The following is a 25931-nucleotide window of genomic DNA, read 5'->3' as shown; positions in this document are numbered from 1 at the left end:
GTGTGTGTGTGTGTGTGTGTGTGTGTGTGGTTTGGGGCCAGGACTTCTGGGTCAGGACGGGATTCCAAGCTTCCATCTGCAGCCCAGACCTGAACCCCGAATCCCAGGCTCGTACAAGCCAACAACCACGTGATGTCTGCACCGGAATCCTGACCGGCACCCCGAAACCAGCCCCACCCACAGTCTTCTCCATTTGACTTGATGACAGGTCCATTCCTCCAGAAATTCAGGCCCAACGCTTCGACATCATCCTCAGTTCCTCTTTCTCTTTCTTGTCATTTAGTTTTAATTTCATTATCCTAAACTTAGCCCTTGCACCAACACGGCCCCGAGGACGTGTCGTGAGAGCACGAAGGCGCAGAGTGGTGCCAGCAGCTGGGGGCGGGAGGGGTGCCCTCCGGAGACAAAGCACAGACCAGCCTGTCAGCGCTGTCCACGCCCTGCAGTGATGATGTTGCTGGTCTTGCCATGCCTGGACCCGAGGCGCTCCATGGCTTCCACGACATCTGTGCCCTCTTTCACCCTGCCAAGGACCACCTGCTTGCCATCCCAGCTGGGCAGTGCAGATGAAAACCTGGGGACCAGTTGTGCTGCGCCCAGCATTTGCCATGGGAGAGATGTCAGGAATACATTCTCAACATCGAATTTCTCCCTGTAGATGGACGTTCCCCAGTCCTCAGAGCGTGCAAGTTTTCTGCTGTCTTGGGAACTTCTACAAACAGCTTGAAGGAGGTGCGGCCCAAGGGCTCAAGAGCACAGTGGGCTTGACCATGGCTAGGCAGCACAGGGAGGCTCTGGGTGTCCGTATCTGCAACCTCCTATCCTGCCTTAGAAATTCTGCCGGTTCTGCCTTATTACCACCCCACTGCTAGTGAACACCCCGGGCTGATGCATCGTTGTATTGCAGTGGGTTTCTGGCTCTCTGGGCCCACCTACAGTTTATTCTCAGTATAGTAGCCAGGGTGATCATGTTAAAATAAGTTAGACTGTGTCGTTTCTTTCTTTTTTTTTTTTTTTTTTTTAATTTTTTTTTTCAACGTTTTATTTATTTTGGGGACAGAGAGAGACAGAGCATGAACGGGGGAGGGGCAGAGAGAGAGGGAGACACAGAATCGGAAACAGGTTCCAGGCTCTGAGCCATCATCAGCCCAGAGCCTGACGCGGGGCTCGAACTCACGGACCGCGAGATCGTGACCTGGCTGAAGTCGGACACTTAACCGACTGCGCCACCCAGGTGCCCCTCTTTTTTTTTTTTTTTTTAAAGAAGTTTTTTTTTTTTTTAAAGTTTATTTATTTTGTGAGAGAGAGGCAGAGAGATAGAATCCCAAGCAGGCGCCACACTGTCAGCACGGAGCCTGACGCAGGGCTCGAACCCACAAACTTCAAGATCATGATATGAGCTGAAATCAAGACTTGGAGGCTCAACTGACTAAGCCACCCAGGCGCCCCAGACCATGTCGTCTCTTGGCCTCAAACCCTCTGGGGGCTCCCGGTTCCAGAGTAAAAGCCAGAAGGACCTCCAAGGCCCTCCTTGCTCTGGCTCTGACTTTGGCTCTATCATCTCCAGGCTCTGGCTCCTTCTTGCTCACTCTGCTCCAGGCACGCTGGCTTCCTTGCTGTCTTTTAAACCTGCCAGTCCTGCTCCTGCCTCAGGACCTTTGCACGTGCTGTTCCCCTAGTCTGAAATGGGCTTCTTTCAGATATCCCCACAGCTTGCCCCCTCACCTCTGAGCCTTTGGTCAAATGTGAACTTCTCAGACCATACTTTTTTTTTTTTTTTTAATGCTTGTTTATTTTTGAGGGAGAGAGACAGAGAGTGAGCGGGGGAGGGGCAGAAAGAGAGGGAGATACAGAATCCAAAGCAGGCTGCAGGCTGCAGGCTCCAGGCTCTGAGTTGTCAGCACAGAGCTGCTGCGGGGCTCAAACCCACACACTGCAAGATCGTGCCCTGAGCTGAAGGACGCTCAAATCGACTGAACCACCCAGGCGCCCCATTCTCAGACCATACTTGATGTCTCCTTCCTCATTTTGCTCTACCACTCTCTAATATTTACTTATTTATTTTTGTCTGTCTCCCTCCTAGAATGTCAGCTGCACCAGGTCAGGGATTTTTTGGCTACTTTTATTCACTGCTGTACCCCTAATGCCTGAACCTGGCCCATAAGAGGGGCTCTATAAATGATTATTTTAATCAACGAAGGGGACACCTCAAGCCTGGAGGGGAAAAGTGACTTGCCAAGGTCATAGTCATCTGAAATCAATGGCTTTCACTCTTGGAACAAAGCACCAATCCTATAGCTTTCACCCAAAGTCCTTCTCACAACATTCCAGGTCCTGGGACCAAAGCCAGGCCAGCCGGCTAGATATCCCAGCCAGGGTAGAACCTAAGATAGCCCAGCCTCAGGGGGCGCCTGTCCAACTCTGCCAGGGCCCTGGTGCTTCCACAACCAAGTCAAGGAGCTGCCAGGGGAGAGGGGCTCCCCTGACAAAGGAAACCTAGGCATGCCAGTGCCAGTCTTGTGCTGGTGGAGGCCAAGGCAGCCACGGCCAAGGCAAGGAGCCACCGCCCTATGCCCTCCAGCTGCCTGAGTGCAGGCACTGGAGACGGCTGCTGGGCCCAGAAGCCTGACCCTGTGAAGGGCAGGTGGAGAGGGAGGAAGGCCAGCAGTTCTAAGCAGAAGAGCAGAAGACGCGGAGCTGCTGTGCGTAGCCCGGCAGCACAGGGAGGCGATTCCAAGTGCCCCAGGCTCCCTTCCCCATTGCTGGCTCCGTCCCAGCAGAGGGCGCCCCTGGCCCACAAGGTCCACATTCTGCTTTCTTTCGCCCTCTGGCGGCCACGCTGGTTAGGGCCAGAGGGGAGTCTTGGATCGTCCCACCTCTCCCAGGGGAAGGGTGGCAACTGCACAGGTGAAGATTCAAAGGGAAGGAGGCTCAGCAGCCCCGGGTCTGGGCGCACTGCCCCCCCCCCCGCCCCTGACCAGCAGGGTGAGGCCAGTGATGCCCACGACAGCCCCAAAGGGTAAGCATTCACTGTGGGCCGGGCCGGGCCATTCCATACCCACCCGGCCACGACACTTCTCTTCCATGTCCATTTCACCACCAGACTAAGACCCAGGGAGGGATGGCATCCACACCAGATCACCAGGCAAGGAGATGGTCATGCCCAGTCAGCCTGACTCCTCCTCCAGGCTGCCCTCCTCTCTCTGCTTCTCCAACTGCTCAGCCATGACACCTCCACATGGGCACCCTTGGTGGGAACCCTTCCCTCCCAGACCTCGTGACACACAAAGAGGCTCATCCAGGAGTTAGACATATAAAGTGCACATACCAGCTGGCTTTTATTGAGGGCCTACCATGTGCTGGGCACCAAGTCTGCAAGGGCCCTCCTCTCACCCCCCCCCCCCTGTACTTCCCACTGGCCAGGGGAGAGGGTGGGCCCAGGCAGGTGAGACCCAGGCGTCGAGTGGGGAGGGGACTGAGGTGGAGGTAGAAGATGGCAGAGGGGCCCCAGCAGTTGGGTCTGCGGGGAAGGCAGGGCTCCTGGTGTCGGCCCAGCCTGGAACTGAAGGCTGGGGAGCCCCCCACCTTCCCCCCCACCCCAGATCCTGAGTCAGGAGGGTGAGAGGGCCTGGGAGCCCTGCCCTTTTGCTACGTGAACTTCGGGGAAGGGGACCCATCTCTGAGTGGTTTCTCCCCACGTAAGGTGGGGCCAGAGGGCAGAGTGGCCATGCCTAAGGTGACAGTCGGGTCTCTATGGGGTCTGTGGCTTCTGGTGGCGGCTCCTGCCAGTGATCTCCAGGTCCGCTCCCTGGCCAGCTGCGGCCTGCTCCTGAGAGCTCTTCTGGAGTCACTGCCTGGACCTGGTGGGACAGAAGGGGCGAGAAGAGAGAAAGAGAAAGAACGGGAGTGGGATATGCAGAGGCAGAAACAGGAGAAGACACAGAGAAGGTCCGAGAGACAGAGACAGGCAGGGAGAGAAAGCTTGAGGTGGACACAGAAATGCAGGGAGCCACACACAGAGACAGAGCCGGAGGGAGGGAGGGAGGGAGAGAGGGAGGGAGGGGAGAAGGCAGGCTGAGAAGGGGAACACAGAGACCCCGATGCAGTCAGCCTGTGGGGGAGAGAAAACCGAGGCACACGGCGGCGGCGGAGGGGAGGCGGAGGGGCTCTTCCCAGCCCCGCCCTCACCTAGAGCTCGTCCCGAGGGTGGTGGGGGTGGAGACTGTGCCCGCTGCTGCCAGCCAGGTCCAGGGGGGGGCCACGCAGCGTCTTGTGAGAGCCACTCCAGCTGATGATGCGGCCGCTGTCATCGTCCCAGGGTGAGGATGTCTCCGTGTCGCTGAGCCACTCGGCGTCCCCTGCGTAGTGGGTGGGAGCAGCGAGCAGGGGCCGAGCAGAGAAGGCACGCAGGTCCCGTGGCCAGAAGTGCGCCTTGTACTGCTCACTGTGAGGCGGGGGGGAAGGCTCAGGAGGGCTGAGGTGGGGCCCCTGCCTGGAGCCCGGGCACCTCACCTGCCCGAAGCCCCTCACTGCCCTCCCCCTCAAGACCTCAGGACAAACTCCAGAAGCGGAGTTTCTGTCGTCTCCATTTTCCAGACGGGGAAACTGAGGCTCAGAACAGAGAAGTGGCTTGACTAAAAACCACACGGCAGCACAAAGTTTACACCTCGGTTGGTCTGACTCCAAAGCTTGGCTGGGCTACTCCTTGGTGACCTCGCATTAGTGACTCAGCCTCGCCAGCCTCCGTCTCCCCAGCCGCCCAGCGAGGGGACTTCATGCTTGTGGAGGTAGGCTCCCCGGGGTCAGGTGACCCTGCCCTGCCCCCACCGGAGACTCACTTGGGGTGCTGGTCAAACATGATGGGTAGGAACTCGTCCACAGGCAGCATTCGGCGCAGGGGCTGGGAGGCCAGCAGCTTGCGAGCACCCGCCAGGCTCAAGACATACGCCAGCGTCCAGTAGGAGTACCCGGCCACCACCAGGTGTGGCAGCCCCCCCACGGCTGCCTCTTGCTCAGGGTTCACCTGCTTCCGGCCCAGGTAGCTATGGGCGACACCAAGGGGCCCGGGAGTCACTGTAGGTCCTAGGGTGTCAGAGGACCCCTTCCCCAGTTGCATCCCACAGGCCAGGCTCGGTGGGGAGGCCGTCCCTCTCCCCTGCCCCTGGAGGCGCAGGCTGCCTACATCAGGTCCCACAGGAGCTTCTCTGCCTCCACCTCCTCCATAAGCCGCTCCAGTCGCCCCCTGAAGTTGCTCTCAAAGCGCACATCGTCCTCAAACACTAGGACCTGGGCCAGGCCCCTGGCAGCCACCTGTGGTGTGGGGGAAGGGGACACAACACAGGGGGATGGCTCTTTAGATTCAGGCTGTCCCCTTCCACCTGCCTGACAATGACTGACTCTCCCTGGCCTGAGTTATATGCCAAAGGTTCAGCCCTGGCCATGTCAGTCACTCAGCTGCTCCAAAGCCTGCTGGGGCTCCCACCGCCTGGGGACTGAAATTCCAACATCTCGCTCTGGCATTCAAGGCCCCCCAGGCCCCCCTCCCCTGAGGTAGAATCTTCAAGTAGAATCATGACAGCCATCATAACCTTTGCTGTATTCACAGAGCGCTGCCATACCCCAGGGGCCACAAAACTACTGCTTATCCCAGGGACCCTCGAGAGGCAGGACACACGACGTCCCTGTACTGTAGTAAGGAGACGGAGACACAGGGAGGTATGACCACTTGTCCAAGGACACAGCCCGTAGCAGAACTGGGATCTGAACCTTCATCTACTGGACTCCAGGCCCAGTTCCTCACCAGGCCTTCTGGACTTTTCTAAAGAAAGACCCTAGCCCCCACGATCCCTAAGGAAAAGTACTTTTTGTAACTTCTGGAAATGTGAAAAGAACATGAAATCAGCACAGTCAACGGTGAAATAGAAGTCACGTTCAGAGACAGTCTCAATCTGCTCAGAGACAGAGGGAGACAAACAGAAATATGAGCTCACATGCACATATTTTGGCTGCAGTAGAAAATAAAAACAAGAAGTGGGCCTGGGTGCTGCCTCCTGGAGGGGGCACCGTCCCCTTGCAGGGCCAGTCCCCTCGTCCCTCCTCAGTGGCCAGGCAGTGACCTCTCACTGGTGCCCATACCGGCAGCCCTAAGCTGAGTCCTCCTGGCCAAGTCCCAGGCCTTTCTTCTTCCCACTTCTGAACATACAGTTCCTTCCTGCCTCAGGGCCTTTGCTCCACTGTTTTCCTCTGCCCAGAAGGCTCTTCTCACTGCCCTTCAATGCCACCCTGACCCCACATCAGTCCAGGAATGTAGGCTGGTCCACACTCTAGGACAAGCCTGTACATCTACCCTCCATGGCAAGCTTGGTTCTTCCTCGGTTTCTGTGCCCTCCTCTGGTCCCTGAGCCCCAAGAGAACCAGAAAGGCCTTTTTTTTGTTTTGTTTTGTTTTGTTTTGTCTCCGTATTCTCAGAGCAGAATATCTCCTAGCACACAGGAGGTGCTCAACAGAGATGACAGAATGAATAAGGTACAGGGATGAACACAGTTTAAAGCTGCAGGCCAGGTCTTGGGGCGCCTGGGTGGCTCAATCGGTTAAGCGTCAGACTTCAGCTCAGGTCATGATCTTTCGGTTCGTGAGCTCAAGCCCCGCGTCAGGCTCTGTGCTGACAGCTCAGAGCCTGGAGCCTATTTTGGATTCTGTGTGTGTGTGTCTCTCTCTCTCTGCCCCTTGCCCACTCACACTCTGTCTCTCTCTCTCAAAAATAAATAAACATTAAAAAAAATTAAAAACAAAAAAGCTGCCGGCCAGGTGTTTAAAAATATATGAATTCACCCAGGGATTCCCTTGGGTGCTGAGCACAGAGCAGTGAGTAGGGTGGCCCCTCTCTGCCTGGGGGGGGTGTGGGCCAAAAGGGGGTTCCTCACCTCCTCCCAGATGGAGTAGTGGCTGAGGAAGCAGCCCACCTCGCCCTTGGTCAGTGTGCGGCCTGAGTAGGGGTCCTGGTAGCCAGGGAGCAGGTCCACGCCGAGGTTCCTCATGATACTGCTGTTGAGGGTCCTGAGGGAGACGGGACTAATGGGGTACGGGGTGCCCGCCAGGGACCCATCCAGGGGCGCCTCGCCTGTGCCTGTTGGGGGCACCCTGGAGTTTAGTTTGAAGGAGATGTCAGCCTTGTTACTGCTTCATGTGGCCTGAAGCTGTCAGAAGATGTTCCCCAGAATGAATGTGGGGAACACGGTATCTACTCCTTGGGCAGATGCCCAGGGAAAAGATGGACATCCTGCCATCTGAAGGGCGGGGGGTGGGGGTGGGGGTGTAAGTGGCAAACAGCAGTGGGCAAGTGCAGCCGTGTGACCTCTGGTTTCCCAGGGCCACGTGACTGGCCCGCTCCCACCCCCACCCATCAGGGACCTAAGTCCAAGATGGAAAAGAATAAGCCTGATAATAATAAAGACGCCTAATTTTTGGAATACTTACTATGTGTCAGGCCCTGTGCAAAATCCTCACTGAGCCCTTACAAGTCCTAAAAGGGAGACACAATTGTCTGCCATTCACACAGCAGGGCTGAGAGGTGGCGGTAACTTGCCAGAGGTCACCCAGCTGGTAAGTGACAGAGCTGGAGCGCGAGCCTTGGGGCTCCAGATTCTGGGCCTTAACCACCGTACTCTCCTCCCTCCAGTAGGCTGAAGGAGGCCATCCTGTCCTATCGGGGTCTGCCCTGGGGTTCTCTATGACACAATGACTCAGGCCCTGTTTGAGTACCTCCTGGAACAGCTAACACTCAATTCATTTGTCTGCTCTCCCCATTCCTAGGGGGCTCCAAGGGACCACACTGCTCCCTCAGCGCCCAGGGCCCCACCCCCAGGGAGACTCACCGGCCATCCACAGCATCCACCACGCGTCCAGATATCTCCATCTCCCAGAGCGAGCTCAGCATGCGTTCCCGGCGGTCGGGCCGGCGGGCCAGGCTGATGACAAAGACCTGGAGGAGGAAGGGGAGGTGGGTGCAGAGTCGGGGGTGGGTGCAGAGGGAGGGGAGAGCCCACCCACCTCTTCACCCCGCTCCTGTGGGCTGAGGGGACTTACCTCATCAAACCCCATTTTGCTGGGTTTCTTTGGGGGCCGGGACACGTGAGCTGAGGCCCACATGGGGGGCCCGTCCACTGCAGAAGAAAAGTACCCCCTAATCATGAATCCCTACTGGCTCTTGTCAGCAGTGACCCTGGAGTCCTAGCCCCCCACTTCATTTTTGCCCCCTCGGCAGAACACCCAGCAGGAAGAGCCCTCAGAGATCATAGAGTTCACCTGCCTTCATTGTAGAGATGGGGACAATGAGGCCCAGCGGGGAAAAGGACTTGCCCAGAGACGAGGAATGAATTAGAGGTAAGGCTGAGACCCCAAGCCCACTGCCCAGTCAGGTCCAGGGCCTGGGAGAAGGGGCACAGGGGGTGGCAGGGAACAGTGGCAGCCGGCTAGCACCCCATCTCCCAGCCCTCACCTAGCGCCTCCAAGATCAGGTGGATGAAGTTGACCTTCTCGTCCTCCAGCCCCTGGTGGGATTTCACAGGCACGTTCATGTACCCATAACGGTGCTTGTTGCACACGTGGACCGCGACTCCTGTGGAGAGAGGCTGGGTGGGTGCTGCAGGCGGGGCAGGGCTCTCAGAACCCAAAGCACGTGTCTTCTTGGGGACTCAGTGTCCCAACCGTGGGGCTGGAGGGAGAAAGGGCTTTACTCAAACAGTATCCAAGGGACCCTTCTGCTGAGATGGTTTATTCATTCAACAGATGTGTCTAGAGTACCAGCTGGGTGCTGGGGGATGGTGGTGAGCATCCTGGGGAGGGAGGAGCAGACAAACTCCCACCTGACCACAGCCGTCGGGCCAGGCCAGCCCCACCCCACCCGCTAAAGCTCCCCCACCTATGCCCGTCCCTGCTGCCCCGCCTGGATCCGGCACCATCACCTTGTGCCCAGACCCCTCTAAGCAACCCCACACCTCCTGCCCCGCCCGCGCTGCCCTCCACCTTTCCTATTTCTTCAATATTTGTCACCTTTATTGTAATTACTTATTTCCCTTTTATCTCGTATGGACTGCGAACTCTTTAGCGACAGGCGCACGGTATTTACTTAAAAGTCAACCCCATGCCCAGCAGGGAGCACAGAGCCTGGTCCAGAGCAGGGACTCAGTAGCTGGGCGCCGGAAGCCTGAATGATACAGACAAAACCCCATTACAAAATTCCTTCCAGCGGCTGCCCCTTGAAACAGCGGTAGCCTTGGAAAAGCGAGGGAACACTTCCGCTTCTTCTCACGGATTTTCCATGACTCTGTTTTCCCTTCGCTCACTTTTTGCACTTGGTAAGATTTCCTGTCTTGCCTGTCTGCAACGGACTCCACCAATACCCCTTGCATGAAAAAGCCAATTACCACACTTTCCCCTCTGCCCACTGTTGGCAGCCCGCTTGCTCACGTACGGCACTTCTGGATTAGACGGTCGCTTCTCATTCTCCCCGAATTAGTCTCTTCTTAAGATTCTCTTTTCAACACTGGTGTCTCTGTCTCACTCCCATCTCTGACTCTTTCTCAGGACTGGATTTAGCCCAATTCAGCCCAAACACTCTCCAGTAATTTCCATTTTAAAAATAATGCCAACATCAGAGTGTTCCTGGCTGCCCAATGTTCTCAGGCTGAAGACCAGATGCTTGCTGGTCAGGTCCACATAGGCTGGTCCCTGCCTCAGCCTGTACCATGTCTCCCTCACTTATTGGGTTCCTGTCACCTGCCTTCTTACGTTCCCTGCTACCACAGGGCCTTTGCACTTGCCGGTCCCATTGCCTGAAATGCTCTTTCTTGCTCTTATTGATGCTTTCCCATATTTTAGATCTCAGCCTCAAAGTTCATACCCTCCAGGAAGCCTTCCCTGACCAGATCTATTCTGGTCTAAGCTCCCTGAGCACCTAGAATCAAGAAACATTCCTTCCTGTCATGGCTGTGATTGCACATTGATTTGTGAGCTCCTTGGACTGACTGGACTGGAGGTTCCAGGAGGGCAGAGGCTGCCTGAGTTTACTCACCACTGTCTCCCCAGTGCCTGGCACATGGTAGGTGCTCCATAAACATTTGCCTAATGAACCAATACATGAAAGTACCAGGAATCCAGAAGAAGGACATCTAGCCTACTGGCACAGCGGGCTCAAGAAAGGCTACGACCTGGACCAACAAGAGTTTAACAGGATGAACTGGAGACTGGAGAAGGGTGTGCAAAGCAGAGGGAACAGCATGTGCAAAGGCCCAGAGGTCTCCAGGAATGCTCACAGAGAGCTGGTCCTCACCAGCAGCCTGGCAGGAGTAGGCGAAGACGATGATATCGTCGAAAGGCCAGGTGTAGTTGGGGTGAGGGGGGTAGAAGGCGAGTTGGGCTGCTCCCTCAGCCCGCAAGGATACCAGGAAGGTGGAATGGACCATGGGGACACGGAAGCAGCCCCGGCGTTGGCGGTTCTTGGTGGGGAAGTAGTCGGCTGTGCGGCGGTAATAGCCCTGGGGAAAAGGGTTGCTCTGAGCTATGACAGCGGCCCGTCCTCCCCAGAGCACTGCTCCCCCGCCATGGCCCACAGACCTGAGGCCTCCATCCCAGCCTTACCTGGGGGGTGATCCCACACCAGAAATTGGAGTAGTAGGTCTGGGAGTCCAGCATGGGGGCCACCACGGGCAGCCGCTGCTCTATCAGAAGCCTCAGTGTCTGGTTGTTGGTCAGAATGTTGTCTGTATCTGCAAACTTTTGGGAGGTGGCTGTCACAGGTCCCAGCCTTGTCTGGGCTACACCCCCAAGGATTCACTGAGTGGGATCCCTCTGGATTGCCAGAGACCCCACATATCTCCTGGGATCCGAAGGGTTTCCGTTAGAAAGTTCGAACCTATAAACAAGGTAAGTTTGTTTCTGGACCAAGGATCTAGTCTGGAGCACTGGTTCATGGATTGGGTCCAGGGGTTAAACCTGAGTTGCTGATCTAAGAACTTTACTTAAACATTTTTTAATGTTCATTTATATTTTTGAGAGAGAGGGGGGTGCCTGGGTGGCTCAGTCGGTTGCACGTCTGGCTCTTGGTTTCAGCTCAGGTCATGATCTCATGATTTTATGGGTTCAAGCCCCGCATCGGGCTCTGCGCTGGCAGCATGGAGCCTGCTTGGGATTCTCTCTCTCCCTCTCTATCTGCCCTTCCCCCACTCACACTCTCTCTCTCTCTCTCAAAAATAAATAAACTTAGAAAAAAAATATATTTTTGAGAGAGAAAGAGCATGAGCAGGGGAGGGACAGAGAGAGACGGAAACAGAATCTGAAGCAGGCTTCAGGCTCTCAGCTGTCGAGAGGGGCTCATCAGCTCAGAACCTGATGCAGGGTTCGAACTCCCAAACTGTGAGATCATGACCTGAGCCAAAGTGAGACGCTTAACTCACTGAGCCACCCAGGTGCCCCGTGAGAACTTTATTTTAGATCTGACTTAGATTTGACTTAGTAGAGTCAAAGACCTACTCTGAGTTCTAGTCCAGGGAACCAGGCTCAGTTTATACTCTGGGCTCTAGGAATCTAGGCTCAGTATATACCCTGCAATCTGTCTCAGGGATCCAGGCTTAGTAGCTAATGTGAACTCAAACATGGGGATCCAAGCTCAATATCTGGTCTGGGTTCTGACCCCGGTTGCTAGCTGGAGGGTCCAGCCTGCCTACAGGTTTGTCAAGTCACAGCAAGATGTCTATCAGGGACTGATACCGCCGCCTGAGGGAAACTCCCCATCGTAGCCAGGCTTTCTTACCAGGATGTAGTCAGCCCCCCAGTCCCTGGCAAAGGTCAGGGCTTCCTGTTTCAACTCCATCAGAAACTGGTGCCTTTCTTTGGTCCAGTGCTTGGGACCCTCTTCATCTGGGTAGGACCTGAGAGGGTAAAGAGACGAGATGTTCCCCTGGGGCAGGTACATGTGGTCCTCGTCTCTGCAGAGCAGCGGACAGAGCCCTGGCCTGAAGGCTGTGGCTTGGGGCTGTCCCCTTTCCTCTCTAGGTTATAGCTATTGCCCATCTCCCCAAGAACCTTGCCCCTGAGATCACCACCTGGGCGTCCCCTCAGGCCTCCAGACCACAGCTGCATAGTCATCACCCACAGCGGCTAGCCACTCCTGCAGCATCTGTGTGGTGTTGTCCGTGTTGTGGTCCGTGGCACACCTGGGGACACGGGAGGAAGAAGGGTGAGGGGGTGGAGCCACGGAGGAGCCAAACCCCGAGGCAGCTGTGACCCCTGGAGCACCAGCACCTGTGAGGCTAGACCCTTGGGTGCTGCAGCGGAAGGAGGTGTTCTACAGAGTAAGGCAAGCAGCCGGGTCCCAGTCACAGGTCTGTGACCCACTGCGGGACCTCAGGCAAGTCCCATCGGTCCCTGGGCTTCACTTTCTGCCTCCGTAACTGTAAGCTGTCCTGCGTGGCTCATGGGCTGAGACGACAGGATACGAATGCATTTGAAAGAAAAAGTACCTCGACTCTGAGGAACACACCTGCCACGTGCCCCCAATACCTTCCGTCCTCGCCAGGAGACAGGTCAGTCCCTTCCCCGTCTCAGGACTGGACAGAAGAGCTGCTGCCTCCCCTGCCCGAAAGTTGTAATAAGGACCAAGCCATGCTCTGAACATCCCCTGAGAAGGGCTGATGGGACGGAGCTCCCTTACCACAGAGCATAACCTCTCCTCTGTGGAAGGGACTCCCAGGACAGAGGGGGACGCAGAGGGCTCGGCCAAGACCCTAGGTTTTAGGTGATCCTGCCCCTTTAAGCCAGTTCCCCAGAAGTGAGGACTAACTACGTGTCATGTCTTGGCGGGGTGGGAACTAACTAACTCCCAAACTGTGGTCATTGTGGGCCGCCTCCCCAGGCCATGCTCCACCCCAAGCCCAACTTTGGTGTGTTGTGGGGGGTAGTTTGTCATTTCTCTCGGTTTATCCCCAACCTCAGCTTGGGACTCCTCCCTGTTCTGGCTTCCACAGACTGTGGCCTCTGATTCCAGCGCCCTGTGGGGACGGCTGGGGGAGAGATTCTAGGGAAGGGGCTCTGCCCTCGGATGGCAGGACCCACACCCTCCACAGAGAGGCTGGGACCTGCCCAGAGAAGGAGCAGTTCTGACCCCTCTGCAGAGCAGCATGGAACCAGACTGATAGCACCCTCACCTGCTCCCCAGGATCCCCCAGTCCTGCTGATCCCTGCCACGTGGGGACCCAGGGAAGGCCAGCTGTTCCTGTCTGCTCCACTCCAGGTCAAGCCAATCACAGGGCCCACGGGGCTTAAGTTTGGGCTCTGAAGCTAGGGCAAGAGGACCCCACTTAAACCCAGAGGAGGTCCCCATTGGAGGAGTAGGGGCCGGGGTGAGTGTTTCGGGGTCAACCTAAGTCCTCAGAGGTCAGTCCGCAGAGCCAAGGGGATAAGGGGTTCTTTCCAGGGGCTCGCGACTGCGGAGGGCCTGTCTGCCAGGGGAGGGGCCTGTCTGGGTGTTGTCTGGACGAGCAGACGAGCCCATCTGGGGTGGAGGCTGTCCGTGGGACCCGGGGGTACATGCCCAGAGGGTGCCAATGCCCAGTCTCTCTCACCAGAGGGCCAGCCTGGCCCGGGGGTAGTCCAGCCGCTCCAGCGCGCCCAGGTAGTGGGGCAGTGAGTGCTCGGCATTGCGGGCCAGGATGGTAAGGACCACGGCGGGCAGTGGTGGCTCCACGACTCCCGCAGCCTGGAGCCTCGCCCCCAGCAGGAGCAGCAGCTGGAGCAGCGGGGCGGCGGGGGCGGCGCGCATGGCGGGCGCTCGGGCGGCGGCGGCGGCGGCGGCGGCGGCGGCGGCAGCGGCCCCCGGGGCTCTGGCCCGGCCGAGGGGAGTGGGCGGTGCGGCCGGGCCGGGGCGGGGCCCGGGGCCGGGGCGGGGCCGAGGCGGCCGGAGAGGGTGGGGGGAGCGTACCCCCGAAGAGTGGGCTCCCCTTCCCACCCGCTACGCGCCGATTCTCAAGTGCCCTCTCCTCCGCCAGGGGCAGCGGAGGACCAGGACCCGGAGACCCGCCGCACTCGCGACCCAGGGGCAGCGCCCTCCCGGCTGGGCGCCAGCGGGGGGAAGGGAGGCAGAGGGGAGGGTCCCGGGGGACGGCCTCCGAGCCGCCCTGGTGCCTGAGAACGCCCCACTCCGAAGCCCGGAGCGTTCAGCCCCCGGAATCCGGCTCCACTGAGCGCCCGGCGCCCCTGAGTCCGGAATCCCTGGCCACCCATCCGACCCTCGGACCCCAGTCGCAGCCCCGCGGGGCGCGACCGACCGGCAGCGGCCCTAGCCGGGCTCCCCGGTTCCCGCCCCGCCCCCGCCCCCGGGCGCCCTCTGGCGGGCCCATGCGGAACTTCTCAGACCTGCGCGGCGACTCCCGGCTTGGGGGGCGGGGCGGGGGTCCCCCGGCCCTGGGCGCGCCATCCAGCTGCGTCCCGAGCGCCGCGTCTTCCACGCGTCGTTGTCCTCGCCTCCGCCGCCAGCGCCGGCGGCGCTGCGGCCCTTTAAGAGAGCAAAGCCACTCTCAGGCTAAGTGTAGAGCTAGGGGGAACCCCAGAGCCCGCACCTTGACCCAGCCACGTACGAAGCAGGAGGTATAGCCTCCCCTGGGGCAGAGTCGGGGTCCTGAGGCCCCAGCTGAGATGGGAAGGGGGCTCCAGCTTCTCTTAGGAGAGGGCAGGAAAGGGAGGGGCCTGAAGGCACCAGCGGCAGGTTCCAGCTCAGTATCACTTTCTCTGGTTCACCTCTGGTCCTCCTCTGGGTGGGTTTGCAAGGAATGAATGCACTCCAAGCTTCTCTTGGCATGGAGCCTGGCCCGGGAAGAATTGCTGCGGCTGAAAGCACTGGAGAAGAAGCCAAGCTCCCCTTCCATTCACCTCCCCTCCCCACCGTAAAGGCCTACTTTCCTATGGCTCCTTTGGGTCTCCCTTCAGTCTCTTTCCAGGGTCAGGGAAGAGGGCTAAGCCTATACACACTAACTCTGCTGAGGGGGGAAGGGTGGGGAACCAGCAAGGAATGGACTTGCCTGAAGATGGGGCAACCTGTGGGGGCATTGAACCCTGGAGTCCTGGTCTCCAGCCCCACCCACTCCAAAGCTTCTAGGTGGCCAGTGGTCCTACAATGAAAGGTCTGAGGTCCTCTGGGAGAGTCCCTTCCCTTGCGTGGTAGCCTCTGGCCAGAAGGCACTCCCAGCCCCAGAATGGGGATTCCATTTCTAAAAGGAAGCAGTGTGCCCCACCTCTCCCATCCTGGAGTCATCCCAGAGCCTCTGTCCATCCTGCTGGTCACAGGGGTTTCCAAATTCTTCTCCAGCCTCAACTCCTCCTCCTCAATTCTCCTCCTTCTCCTCTGAATGCATTGACCCCTCCCATTGTCCCTTTCCTCTCTCCCCAGTCCATCAAGTGATCCAGCCTGTCACTGACTCCCTTGCCTGTGGGTTCTCCCATCAACCCTGCCCGGGAAAACCCTATAACCGTCTTGCTTTTCGGCATGTTGGGGCTACTGCAGACAGGATTTCCACTCTCCACTGGATTCTGACCAGGCCCAACGGGCCGTTTCCCCTGTGCTGCTCCTGCCTCCTCTCCTCAGTGGCATGTCACAGCTTCTGCAATCTCTGCTCCAGGAGGATCTCCCTGATACTTTTGGGAGAAAAGAGAAGCCCTCACCTGGGAACTCTCATTTCCAGCCTGCAAACCTCCATCCCCTTCCCCCAAGCCTACCGCAGCTCTCACTGCCTGGTACCGCGGGAAGAGGTACCCCCTCCTCAGGATGGAAAGGCCCCTAAGCTCTAAATGCCCTTGCCCTTCCTGGAATCATCAGCCTCCCTCTCTTCTGGGTGCTTCCTTTGACATTCCAGAGGACTTGAATCTCCCCCAGTTTAAAACAGGAAAACACCAAGCTGTTTGCGGGCCCCCAGCCACAGTCGTATCTCTCTCTCTCCCTCCAAACCCCTTGAACTAGGATCTGTGCTTTGCTCCAAGGGTCCCTTCCTCATCTCTGTTCCGCCAAACTGCTCCTGTCAAGACCAGAGTCCTCCTGGCCACTCCCCACAAAGGATATTACCTCCTCAACCAAGAAGAGGGTTCTCTTCAGCAGCTGACCACGTGGGCCACTCTGTCTTTCTGGAAAACCGCAAGTGTCTCCACTACCCATTTGGACCCACATTGTGTGTGTGTGCGTGTGTGTGTGTGTGTGTGTTAAACTCTACACTCAGGGGTAGGGCTCAGCCTTACAACCTTGAGATCAAGAGTCACATGTTCTGCCGACTGAGCCAGCCAAGTGCCCCAAGATTCCATTTGCTCAAAACAGAATGCTACCCTTTCCCCCCAACATCTCCCCCTCTGGTGGCCTCCCCAATTTAGAGAATGGCACCTCTGCCACCTGGTCCTTCAAGCTGGAGAGCTGGGTGTCACTGATGCCGCATCCCTCTCTCAACCTACTCCATCACCTCATCCTGGCAAAACCACCTCCTCAATATCCCTGGCACTTGGCCACCTCTTTCCTTCTGCTCTGCCGCTCGACCGGTGTACCAGTACCACTCACCTGGCCCACAGCATCTCCCAGAGACCTGCCCCCCACATTTTCTCCCTAGAAACCATTCTGCCCTCAGCCACTCTTTCTAAATGCCCTGGGTTAACACCCTTCAGGGACTGCGCACTGCCCTCAGTATAGGGCTCAAACCCCTCACAGAGCAGCGAGGCCCTGCGTGGCCTATGTGACACTTCTCTGACTCCTCTGACCTCCCCTCTCCTCTAATCTGCTCAAGCCGATTTGGACTATGTACAGTTTTCCTGAACACGCCATGCTTTAGGACTGTCCGACATCCTTTTGTTTGTTTGTTTTTTCTCCGCCCAAACTTCTATAGGCCCTCCTGTCTCAGCCTTCAACTAACTTCCTCTGGAAAACCTTCCCCATGTCATGTCTGGGGGACTTACCCTGCCATGGCATCCTCTATAATCCCATTCATTCAGCAAGTATTTATGGAGCACATAGTACATAAGACAATCTCTGCTTCTAGGGTGCTCGCATTCTGGTGAGGGCACAGACAGGAAATAAACAAACTGATAAACCAATAGTTTCAAAGAATAGTAGTGCTATGAACAAAATAAAACCAGTTCATAAGAACAGAGAGTAGCTGGGGGCGGGGGGCAACATCGAAGTTATTTCAGGGCACAAGGGGAGCCTGCTCAGGGCAGTTCTAGCAGAAGAGTGTTCCACCTGGAGGGGACAGGTTGGGCCAAGATCCTGCGGGGGGAACAAGCAAGGAGGCCAGTGGTTGGAGCCCAGGGAGCAAGGGAGTATGGGAAGAGGTGAGGACCACCCAGGGCCTTAAAGCTGCATCAGGATTTTGGATGTGTTTTAAGTGCAACAGGAGGACACTTGGGAGTGCCTGGGGGGCTCAGTACGTTGAGTATTCAAGTTTGGCTCAGGTCATGATATCACAGTTCCTGAGTTCGAGTCCCGCATCGGGCTCTGTGCTGACCCCCTCGGAGCCTGGACCCTGCTTCAGATTCTGTGTCTCCCTCTCTCTCTCTGCCCCTCCTCCACTCACACTCTGTCTCTCTCTTAAAAATAAACACTAAAAATTAAAAAAAAAAGGAAGACATTGGAGAGGGTAAGCAGAGAAGTGATGTGATAATGCCTTAAAAAATTGTTCTGGCTGCCACGCAGAGGGTGGGCCAGGGGGGCAAGGAGGGAAGGAGGAGATCACATTCAGAGAGACAGATGACGGTGGGCAGAGAGCAGACGCACTATGGAGGCAGAGCCCCTGCCTTGTGGGATTCCATGCGGGAGACAGAGTGAGGAATCTGGGTGACTCGGGGCTTGCAGCTGGACTGGCTGGTGGGCTAGTTACTGAACGGGGAAGACCTGAGATGAAGCTGGTAGACTGTGACTCGGGGTCTGTCTGGACCTTCTTTCGAGCTGCCTTTTAGACTCCCAGGTGGGAAGATCACATGCCAGACCCTCCTGGCTGTCAGTTCTGAGGCGGGGACCTGTCCATCCCGTTTACCATTTTATCCCCAGCCCTAGAGCAGGGCCAGCCGGACCTAAGGTGGGCTCTCAGTAGAAATATGGTGGGTCACGGGCTGAGATGGGCTGATCATGCACCTGTACTTCCACTAATTTTTTTGGCCCCCAGATATAATAACAGGACATACTCTACAGAGGTAATAGCGGGCCAGATCCACAGAAATGCTAAAGCAGTGGTTGTCGGAGCATGGTCCCCAGACCAGCCAGCATCAGCCGCACCTGGACATTGTTACAAATGCAAATTCCTAGGCCCCTCCCCACACCCACAGAGTCAGAAACTGTGGGAGCGGACGTTAAAGCCACAAGGCTGCCAGGCGGTTTTGATGCGGGCTAAACTTTGAAGCTGCTGTCCTATGGGGCCTATGGCCTCATTCTCGGGGTCATGTAGACTCTATGCCTGGGAAAAAACAAAACAAAACAAAAGATGGTTTGGGCCCTTCTTGCTGAATAGGTCCAGACCACCCTGGGCCAACATTTAACTGGGCTCTGGGCTCCCCGGACCCCACCCGGACTCCCAGAATCCTCACACCCATCCCTCAGCCATTGTGGTTCTGGGCAGAGCCAGGTGGTGGCGCCAGCGCCTTAGGCTTCAGTCTGGCTTTGGGAGCTAGAGACCCCGGAAGAATTGTCCCCCTCCCCTGCGCCTTCTTCCCCGCTGGGAGCCTCTGCTCCAAGGCCTGTCCGCTGGCAAAGGCTTTGCAGGATGGCCTTCATCAGGGAGAGGGGCTCTGAGGCTGGCACACCCAAGGTAGGGGCCGACCCCCTCTTCCTGAAGGTTGGGAAGGTGGGCTAGAGAAGCCCCCTTGGTCAGAAAGAACCTAGGGGTGTCTGGCCTGTGGACTTGGGGGTCAGAAGCCCAGGCAGGTGGCTCTGGTCCAGTGGACTCTGGTTACACCCGTGTTAACCCTCCGCCTACCCTGCCCAACCTCATGTGAGGTCTCAGGTGCTTCTTCCCTGCCAATGGGTGGGGGCAGCCTGGGGGAACCCCAGGGCCCAGACAGAGCCTCAAGGTTGGGGGTCCTCACAGCCTGGCAGCCAAGCAAGCTAGGAACAGGGGCCCACGGCAGGGAGGTTGCTTGGATGGAGCTCTTACCAGCTGCCAGCTTCACGTCTCCTGGGTTGGGGGCTCTCTGGGCCCCTGTCCTGCTTTGTGGCCAAAGGAGCCCAGCATCCTGGCCAGAGGAGGGGCCCATGCCCTGCTTCTGATCCTGGGTGCAGCTCGGTAGACAGGAGTCCAGGAGACCCGCCTGTGCTCCTTCCTAGCTCAGTTCCGAGCCCGGTTCCAAGAGGACCCAGGGCTGAGTGCAGGCTCGACCCCCATCGGCTCCCCTGCCCCTCATCTTTCCTCTTTGAGGGGAGACTGAGACCCCTTGCCCAGCTGGAGTCACTCTGCCCATTCTGCTTAGACCTAGCATACCTTGGCCTCTGCTCCAAGAATCCGCCCACACCCTCTCATCTCCAGGGGTCCCACCCAACGCCCACACCCACTCCAGAGGACCACCCTCTCCCTCTTGGCCATGCCCTCATCTCCCAGGACCCCAGATGTGGAGCTGTCCTCCTCTGAGGCTCTGCCTCTGTCCTCAGGAAGCTGGGGCTAGGCCAGCTGTTTTCCCCGGGTAGCCAGCTGTTTTGCCCATCAGGAAGCAGCTCTGCGAAAATTGTTGCTGTGGCTGGGGCTGCAGCGTGGCAGCCCCACTGGGCCAGGGCCTGGGAGCTGTTAACTCCTCTGGGCCCAGCCAGCTCCCTCCTACATCCACCACCCCAGCCCCCACCCCGTGGGAGTAGCCTGTTGCAAGACTTCCAGAGACCCCCCAAGAAGACCAAGCCTTGCTATGCCCACCCCCTCAACAGCTGCTAACCTGACATCCCCTCCTCTCCTGGAGCCTTGTCCTCAGGTGACCCCAGGTGAGAGGAAGTTTCAAAGGGACAAATTGGTTCAGAATAATAACAACAGTAATAAGAATAATAATAGCTATCATTAACTGCTGTGTGCCAGGCATTGTGCTGAGTACTTTCAACGTATTATCTAGTTTCATTTTCACCACATTCCTGTGACGTCGGGAATGTTTTCATTTTACAGATGGAGAAACTGAGGCATGGCCAGTGTAAGTTGCTTGCCCGAGCCCAAGCAGAATTGGCGTTTGAAACTGGTCTGCCTGCCGCTATCCGGCCAGTCCTGGCGGTTCTGGAATCGCTGTTGCCGTTGCTATTGAAGTTTCTCCCTGAGCTCCTTGCCCGCCGCACTCCCCCCGACCCCACCAGGAAAGGTATCTGGGTATCGGTAGCACCGTCTGTGAAATGGGATCACTGACGGGCGGAGTTACCACCGGCTCCCGGAGCCATGCCAGGCTCTGTGCTCAATACCTTCCAAGTATTTATTAGCCCATCATTCCTCTGGGTGGCTGCGGGTCAGCCTGGGCTAGAATCCCAGCTTTGCTGTTCTTGGCATCCTGGCTTTGGGCGAGTGACTTTACATCTCAGTGTCACGGTCCAAAACTGGAAAATGGACGTGAGAACAATATTCTGTGTCTTCGATTTTGTTGTGAAAGGATGGTGATAATGCAGGTGAGGTGGTTAGCCCACACCCAACCCAGAGAGGGGTGGGAAGTATCACCCCTTACTGTTGTGACCGCTAACCATAATCTGGAAGGATCTGAGTGGCCCACCTAGCACTGTGCACCCCCACACCCAGTATGGAGCTGGCACATAAGGCTCTGGACCCTGGTCTGTGGAACCTCCCTCCATGGGGACAGCAGGCTGCAAGGGAGATACAACTTGCCCAAGATCACAATTACTGGAGTAAAGCTGTGGGGATCCCAAGGCCTCCTGCACTTAACTCCTGCACCCCTGTGGCCTTCCTTCCTGTGGCCCGAACCTGGTCTGGTGGGAGGGGGAGAAGGGACAAGGGAACAGGGACAATCCCAGGGCTGAGACAGCCCAGAAGGTGACTGGGCCATGGCTGGGTGGGATCTCAGGGTCTGGGAACGACCCCTCAGGATGCAGTGACCCGTGCTCTCCCCCTTTGTCCTCTCCCCCCCTGCCCACCATGGGTCAGCTCCCTGGTCCCAGCCTAGACATCTGGAACTGGGGCAGACAAAGGACCGCGAAGAGGGACAATAACCTTCTGTCCATTTTCAGATGCCGGGCCGGGCCTGGCCAGGGCTGGGGGCCGGAGCCCCGGCGAGGCGGTGCCAGGCCCCCCGCGGGCAGCGGACAATGTTGGCAGTGATGGAGAGGAGGCATTTCAAAGCGTTTTGTTCCCGCTGACCCCCTCCCCTCCACATCTCGCCCCAGCTCGGGGTGAGGCCCCAGCCCCACCCCCAGCCACCCAGGCCCCTGCTCCTGGCGGCTTGGGGACCGGCCACATTCTTGACCTCAGGGGAAAAGTTTAGACTCTTGCGCCCTGGGCAACAATAACAGTGTCACAGAACTGATTTAGGGGGAGCACTTACCATCACAAAGCAGCAGACAAAGAGCCAGGGCTGAGAACGCGACGGCTTCTGCGCCTACTCCTCCTAGCACTGCGACTTCTCTCCTGGGCTCTGCCTGGACCAGACTGGGTGCCAGGGTGCTGGACCCAGGGGGCTCCCCGGAGGAGGGCCTGAGCTGGGGAGGGAGCGAAGGAGAAGGGATGGTGATTCCACTGTGGATGGGGGGGGGGGCCTGGGAGCTCCTTCCTGCTCTGCCACCAATTTGCCAGGTGACCCTGAGCAAGTCCTTCCCCATTCCGGGCCTCAGTTTCCCCATCTGTAATGAGGAGGCTAAACTATAAGGCCCAAAGCATGAGGCTCTTATCTTACGAACAGACGGATTTCCATGATGATGGTGGTGATAGTGAGAAGTATTCACCACTTTATTCTGAGCATTTCACAGCAGGTGCCAGGCATGGTGATCACTAACCCCTTTCTGGATTTCATTTTTTTTTTTTTAAATGACAGAGACCACTCAGTGACATCCTCTCTCTCCTGCTCTCCCAAAGGAAGAGAAGGACAATTATCGATGGCAAGTGGCAGGTGCAGAAGCAACACCAAAAGCTGGTTTCACATCCAGGAGAGAAGGCTGCCTCCTGCTTCTCTTGTGTTTTCTGGGGTTCCAGAAACTGGAGAAACTGAAACTGTCAATGACAGAGGATAGAAATGACCCCTGGAAACAGTCTTTTCGTCACCTTTGATCGCTTAATACTCAGCAACCTCATAAAACAGGTGCGTCATTAACTCCTGTTTACAGCTGATAGCTGATGCTCAGAGAGGCTGAGCCACTTGTCCAGGGCCACACAGCGTTGAGTCTGTGGAGCTGAGACACCAGGCAGGACTGGCTCACTTCTGATTACACCGCAGTGGGAAGGACAGGGGCAATGAGGCAGCTGGACCCTGGGGAGTTCTGGGTGGGAGGGCCTCTCCTCCTAGGCCAGAAGGCTATGAATAAATAAATGTCTGATTACCCCCAGGGGGGATTCCACCCTTGGAGCAGGTGCTTTTAAAAACGAGATTGATTCTTGTCTGTGAATAGAGGTTGGCCTGGGCAGACACCCAGATGCAGGGGATTGGACGAAATGACCTCTGGTGGAGACCTCCTAAGAATAAGAAGCAGGATAGAACATTTAAGGGCCCCTGGCTCTGGAGCCAGGTTATGGGTTCCAATCCCCACTCTGATTTTTCCTGGTAGCGTGTCCATGGACGAGTTACTTCAACATTCTGTGCCTCGGTTTTCCAACCTGTAAAAGTGAACTCACCTTGTAGGAGTGTGGTGACCATTCAGTGAGGTACATAGAAGTCCTCAGAACAGTGCCTGACTCAGTGAGGGCTGCCTGTTTCTATTCAGTAAGATCCTTGCAGCCAAGTCCCTTAGCCAGGGCACCTCAAGGTGGGCACTGCTAGGAGCCTGTGGCAGTCGATCAGCTGTTGAACTTGTTTTCCAGGAAGTGGTTGGATTTCGATTACAGCACGAGGGACTATGGTTAGACACTGCGAGCAAAGGGGACCTGTTCTCGGGATCTCTAAGGCAAAGACCAACCATGGCATTCCAGGGGCAATCAGAGGAGATTGTGACAGGGGTGGCCCAGTCCTGGGCATGGTGCCCGGCTTGGGAGAGGACAGGAAAGGGAAGGAAGCCCTGGGAGGTGCTGTTCAGAGTCTGCTCCTCTCCACCCCTGAAATCCAGAGGGACCAAGCCGTGCTCGGAAAGTGAAGGAGAGGTGGCCAAGCGTGGTGCCCAGGGTACCACCAGTACTGCCCTCGGGGTGCTGAGGGAGCCTGGTGGATTTGAGTCCCAGCTCTGCCAACTTGGCTGTGTCACCCAGGATGAGTTGCTGCCCCTCTCTGAGCTCATTCCAGAGTCTTTTAGAATCGAAGTGCTCAAAGGAGACCATCACAGGAGCCTCTGTGATTCCACAAGCCTAATCGAAAGATTGGCTTGGAGCCCAGGAGTCCTGCTCCCCAGACTCTAGCCCCTCCTGTCTCTCCATCCTCAGACTTCACCTCCAGCCTCTTCAACCATCCTTCCCTTCAGCTCCCCTCACCCAAGTGCCAGAGACGCACGCACCACAGAGGGTGGTGAGATGCACCACGGAGGGCGAGGAAAATGTCACAGATTCTTGGGGGGTGGGGGATGGTCCTAGCCTCCCCCTCCCTCACTTTCTGGTCATGGGGCCAGAGGAGAACTCACCTGGGCAGAGCATCTTGGGGTCCCCTCGGCCCGGGAGGCAGATGGCACTGCTGGGGCCGTCTCTGGCACAAAGTGACTTCCCACCCAGTTCCTGCTGCTGAGAAGGGCTGGGCAAGCAGGACTTCAGGTGCCAGACTGCCCTTCCCAGGCAAAGATTTTCCTGGCATCTGCCGGGCAGTAAGGGCACTGGCTGGGGGTTGGGCAGTGGCGCAGGGAAAGGTTCTGATGAAGGTGTCTCTTGGGGGGCTTGTCCACAGACCCTAAACCCACTTCCTTTCTGGATGCTGTGGGCCAGGGGTCCAGGAAGCCATGGGCTCTCAGGAGCAGGAGAGGGCTGATCGGGAGAGGCTGAGATGAACCTGGGCCCCTGCCCCATCCTACCTCACCCCAAAGAGGCCGGCAGGGCCCAGGCTGAGGTGTTTGCTTTTCCTGTCTCTACACTGACTCCATTCAGAGCAGACTTTCTCCACCCCCCGGCCTGCGGCCAGCAAGCCAGGGCACCAGGGAGAGAGATCACCACCCCCACCCTCCTTCCTTTGCACCCCCCAAATGCCATCTTCGCTTCAGGGAAACGGCAGCTTCGAGGGCTTCCTAGTTTTTGAAGGAGGGCACTGCAGAAGTAGGGGGGTTGGGGAAGAGGGGGCCCACCCCAAAGGAGAGAGGAACAGAGTACTCTGGAAGGGACTGGTCGAAGAACAAGAACGGGCTCCTAATGGAGGAGGCCTCAGGCAGAGGTGGGGCGGGAGGGGCACAATATGGGGAGCTACAGGCAGACTGGCCCAGGAGGCAGGAAGCGCCTTTACAGGCTGAGCCAGAGCCTCAGGCCTGGCTCCGTGCCACCAAGGCCTACAAGGCCTGAGGCCGACCCTGAGGCTGGGAACTCCAGACTCCCACCTGAAACCCCTGGGACAGGGGCCCAGGCCAGGCTGTGACCTGGTCTGGGGCCAGGGGAAGGAGGAGGGTGAAAAGTTTCCCCAAGTCAGAAGGCCACGGGGGAGGCGTCTCAGGGGGTCCTGCTCTTTGCTCTCTCTGACTGTCACGTTGGTACATAAAGAGGGTAGAAAGGTCAGCTGTGGCCTTTCAGGTCTGTGGGAAAAACTCTGCCCACTTCCCTAATGCATATTTATTGGTGTGAGCCGCTGGGGTGGGAGGAAGCCCCCACCCCTGCCCGCCTCCCGGCCAGGCCAGGTTAGCACTAAGAACAGGCTCCATGTCACCGAAATCCTACTCTTTGTCTCCAGATTGGCTCCAGAGTCCTCTCCCTTCCCTCCTCCCCTTGGCTCCCCCCACCCCCCTTTGGGGTTGCCAAGCAACTGTGGAAGGGTAGCTGAGATATTTTCTTTATTACAAGCAAAAGCAAGACAGCATCATGGCCCCAGGAGGGGAGCAGGGTGGGGGCTGGGGAGAGGGCGTCCTGTGCTCCAGGGGGACCTCACTACCTCGGTGCGCTCTGGGCTCGGACAGTGGGGAGACTCAGAGCCCCAGAGAAAGTGGAGGATGGAAGGGGGTGGTGGCAGTGATGGGGATGGGTGGGAGCACAGATCCAGTCTACAGAAATGCTAAAAGAAGCAGTGTCAAGGGGCCCAGGAGAGCCCTCACCTGTCACCCACCAGCTCTACATCCAGGCCAAGTCACTTCCCTTCTCTGGGCCTAAGTTTCCTCCTCGATGAAATGGGGATAATGACACGTATTACTATCTCATTTAATGCTCACATCAACACCAAGAGACATTTATTTTTCCCATTTTTACTGGTTAGGAAACTGCCACTCAGAGACAGGAAGTGACTTGCCAAGCACTTTTAGGTGAATGGCAGGTGAGACCCTTCAGCCGCAACCCTTTTTTAACGAATTTATTATTATTATTTTTTAAAGTACACATTTTTTAAAAGTGTATGTATTTATTTTGAGAGAGAGAGTGTAAGTGGGGGAGGGACAGAGAGAGAGAGAGAGAGAGAGAGAGAGAGAGAGAGAGAGAGAGAGAGAAAATCCCAGGCAAGCTCCACACTGTCAGCCCAGATCCTGACGCGGGCCTCTAACTCATGAACTCGGAGATCATGACCTTAGCTGAAATCAAGAGTCATACGCTTAACCGACTGAGTCACCCAAGAGCCCCTTTATTTTATTTTTTTAAGCCCCAACATGGGGCTTGAACTCATGACCCCAAGACGAAGAGTTGCATGTTCTGCCCACT

General features: G+C 57.1%; 2 protein-coding genes, 1 long non-coding RNA gene and 1 other non-coding gene across 7 annotated transcripts in view; 1 reads left to right on the top strand and 3 right to left on the bottom strand.

Annotated features, from left to right (window-relative positions):
* Nucleotides 1-3314: 3314 nt before the first annotated feature.
* Nucleotides 3315-13850, bottom strand: CERCAM (cerebral endothelial cell adhesion molecule). Of its 3 annotated transcripts, XM_011288391.4 has the most exons (14): nucleotides 13620-13750; nucleotides 12559-12630; nucleotides 12102-12212; nucleotides 11810-11927; nucleotides 10639-10773; nucleotides 10331-10535; nucleotides 8498-8617; nucleotides 8086-8162; nucleotides 7875-7981; nucleotides 6924-7056; nucleotides 5183-5310; nucleotides 4839-5042; nucleotides 4189-4444; nucleotides 3315-3860 (listed from the first exon to the last, which is right to left on the bottom strand). In XM_011288391.4, the coding sequence occupies exons 3-13, from the start codon at nucleotides 12173-12175 to the stop codon at nucleotides 4189-4191; spliced, it is 1557 nt and encodes a 518-aa protein (XP_011286693.2). In that variant the 5' UTR covers nucleotides 12176-12212; nucleotides 12559-12630; nucleotides 13620-13750; the 3' UTR covers nucleotides 3315-3860. The 3 variants fall into 3 exon arrangements, with proteins under 3 accessions (XP_011286693.2, XP_044898391.1, XP_011286695.3); XM_045042456.1 differs by lacking the exon at nucleotides 12559-12630 and having other exon boundaries at nucleotides 3315-3981; nucleotides 13620-13850; XM_011288393.3 differs by lacking the exon at nucleotides 12559-12630 and having other exon boundaries at nucleotides 13620-13850.
* Nucleotides 13851-13986: 136 nt separating this feature from the next.
* Nucleotides 13987-25931, bottom strand: part of URM1 (ubiquitin related modifier 1) — a 36174-nt gene continuing 24229 nt past the window's right edge. The window contains exons 4-5 of one of the 2 annotated variants that reach the window (XR_002737682.2): nucleotides 21529-21682; nucleotides 13987-14548 (exon numbers count right to left, since the gene is read on the bottom strand). The gene's annotated coding sequence lies outside the window, so the exon portion shown is untranslated. Of the gene's footprint in view, nucleotides 14549-15532; nucleotides 17076-21528; nucleotides 21683-25931 lie in introns of those variants that run through there. The other variant, XR_006588477.1, reaches the window with a different exon arrangement.
* LOC123381470 lies at nucleotides 17069-20597 on the top strand. Its single transcript, XR_006588479.1, has 2 exons — nucleotides 17069-18824; nucleotides 20157-20597. It is a non-coding gene; the product is annotated as an uncharacterized LOC123381470 (long non-coding RNA).
* On the bottom strand, nucleotides 22017-22233 carry LOC111557682. Its single transcript, XR_002737912.1, has one exon. It is a non-coding gene; the product is annotated as a small nucleolar RNA U3 (small nucleolar RNA).

The sequence above is a fragment of the Felis catus genome, chromosome D4, assembly GCF_018350175.1.
Source record: "Felis catus isolate Fca126 chromosome D4, F.catus_Fca126_mat1.0, whole genome shotgun sequence".
Lineage (NCBI taxonomy): Eukaryota > Metazoa > Chordata > Mammalia > Carnivora > Felidae > Felis > Felis catus.
This window is presented reverse-complemented; position numbering and strand designations above follow the sequence as displayed.

Excerpts from the sequence above, each read along its gene's own strand:
- CERCAM (XM_045042456.1), bottom strand. The coding sequence starts at position 13,816 with ATGCGCGCCGCCCCCGCCGCCCCGCTGCTCCAGCTGCTGCTCCTGCTG. Across the intron at positions 11,928-12,101 it reads AGGCCTGAGGGGACGCCCAG|GTCCTACCCAGATGAAGAGG; the intron begins GTGGTGATCTCA and ends TTACCCTCTCAG. Across the intron at positions 7,057-7,874 it reads GTGGATGCTGTGGATGGCCG|GACCCTCAACAGCAGTATCA; the intron begins GTGAGTCTCCCT and ends CGTCTCCCTCAG.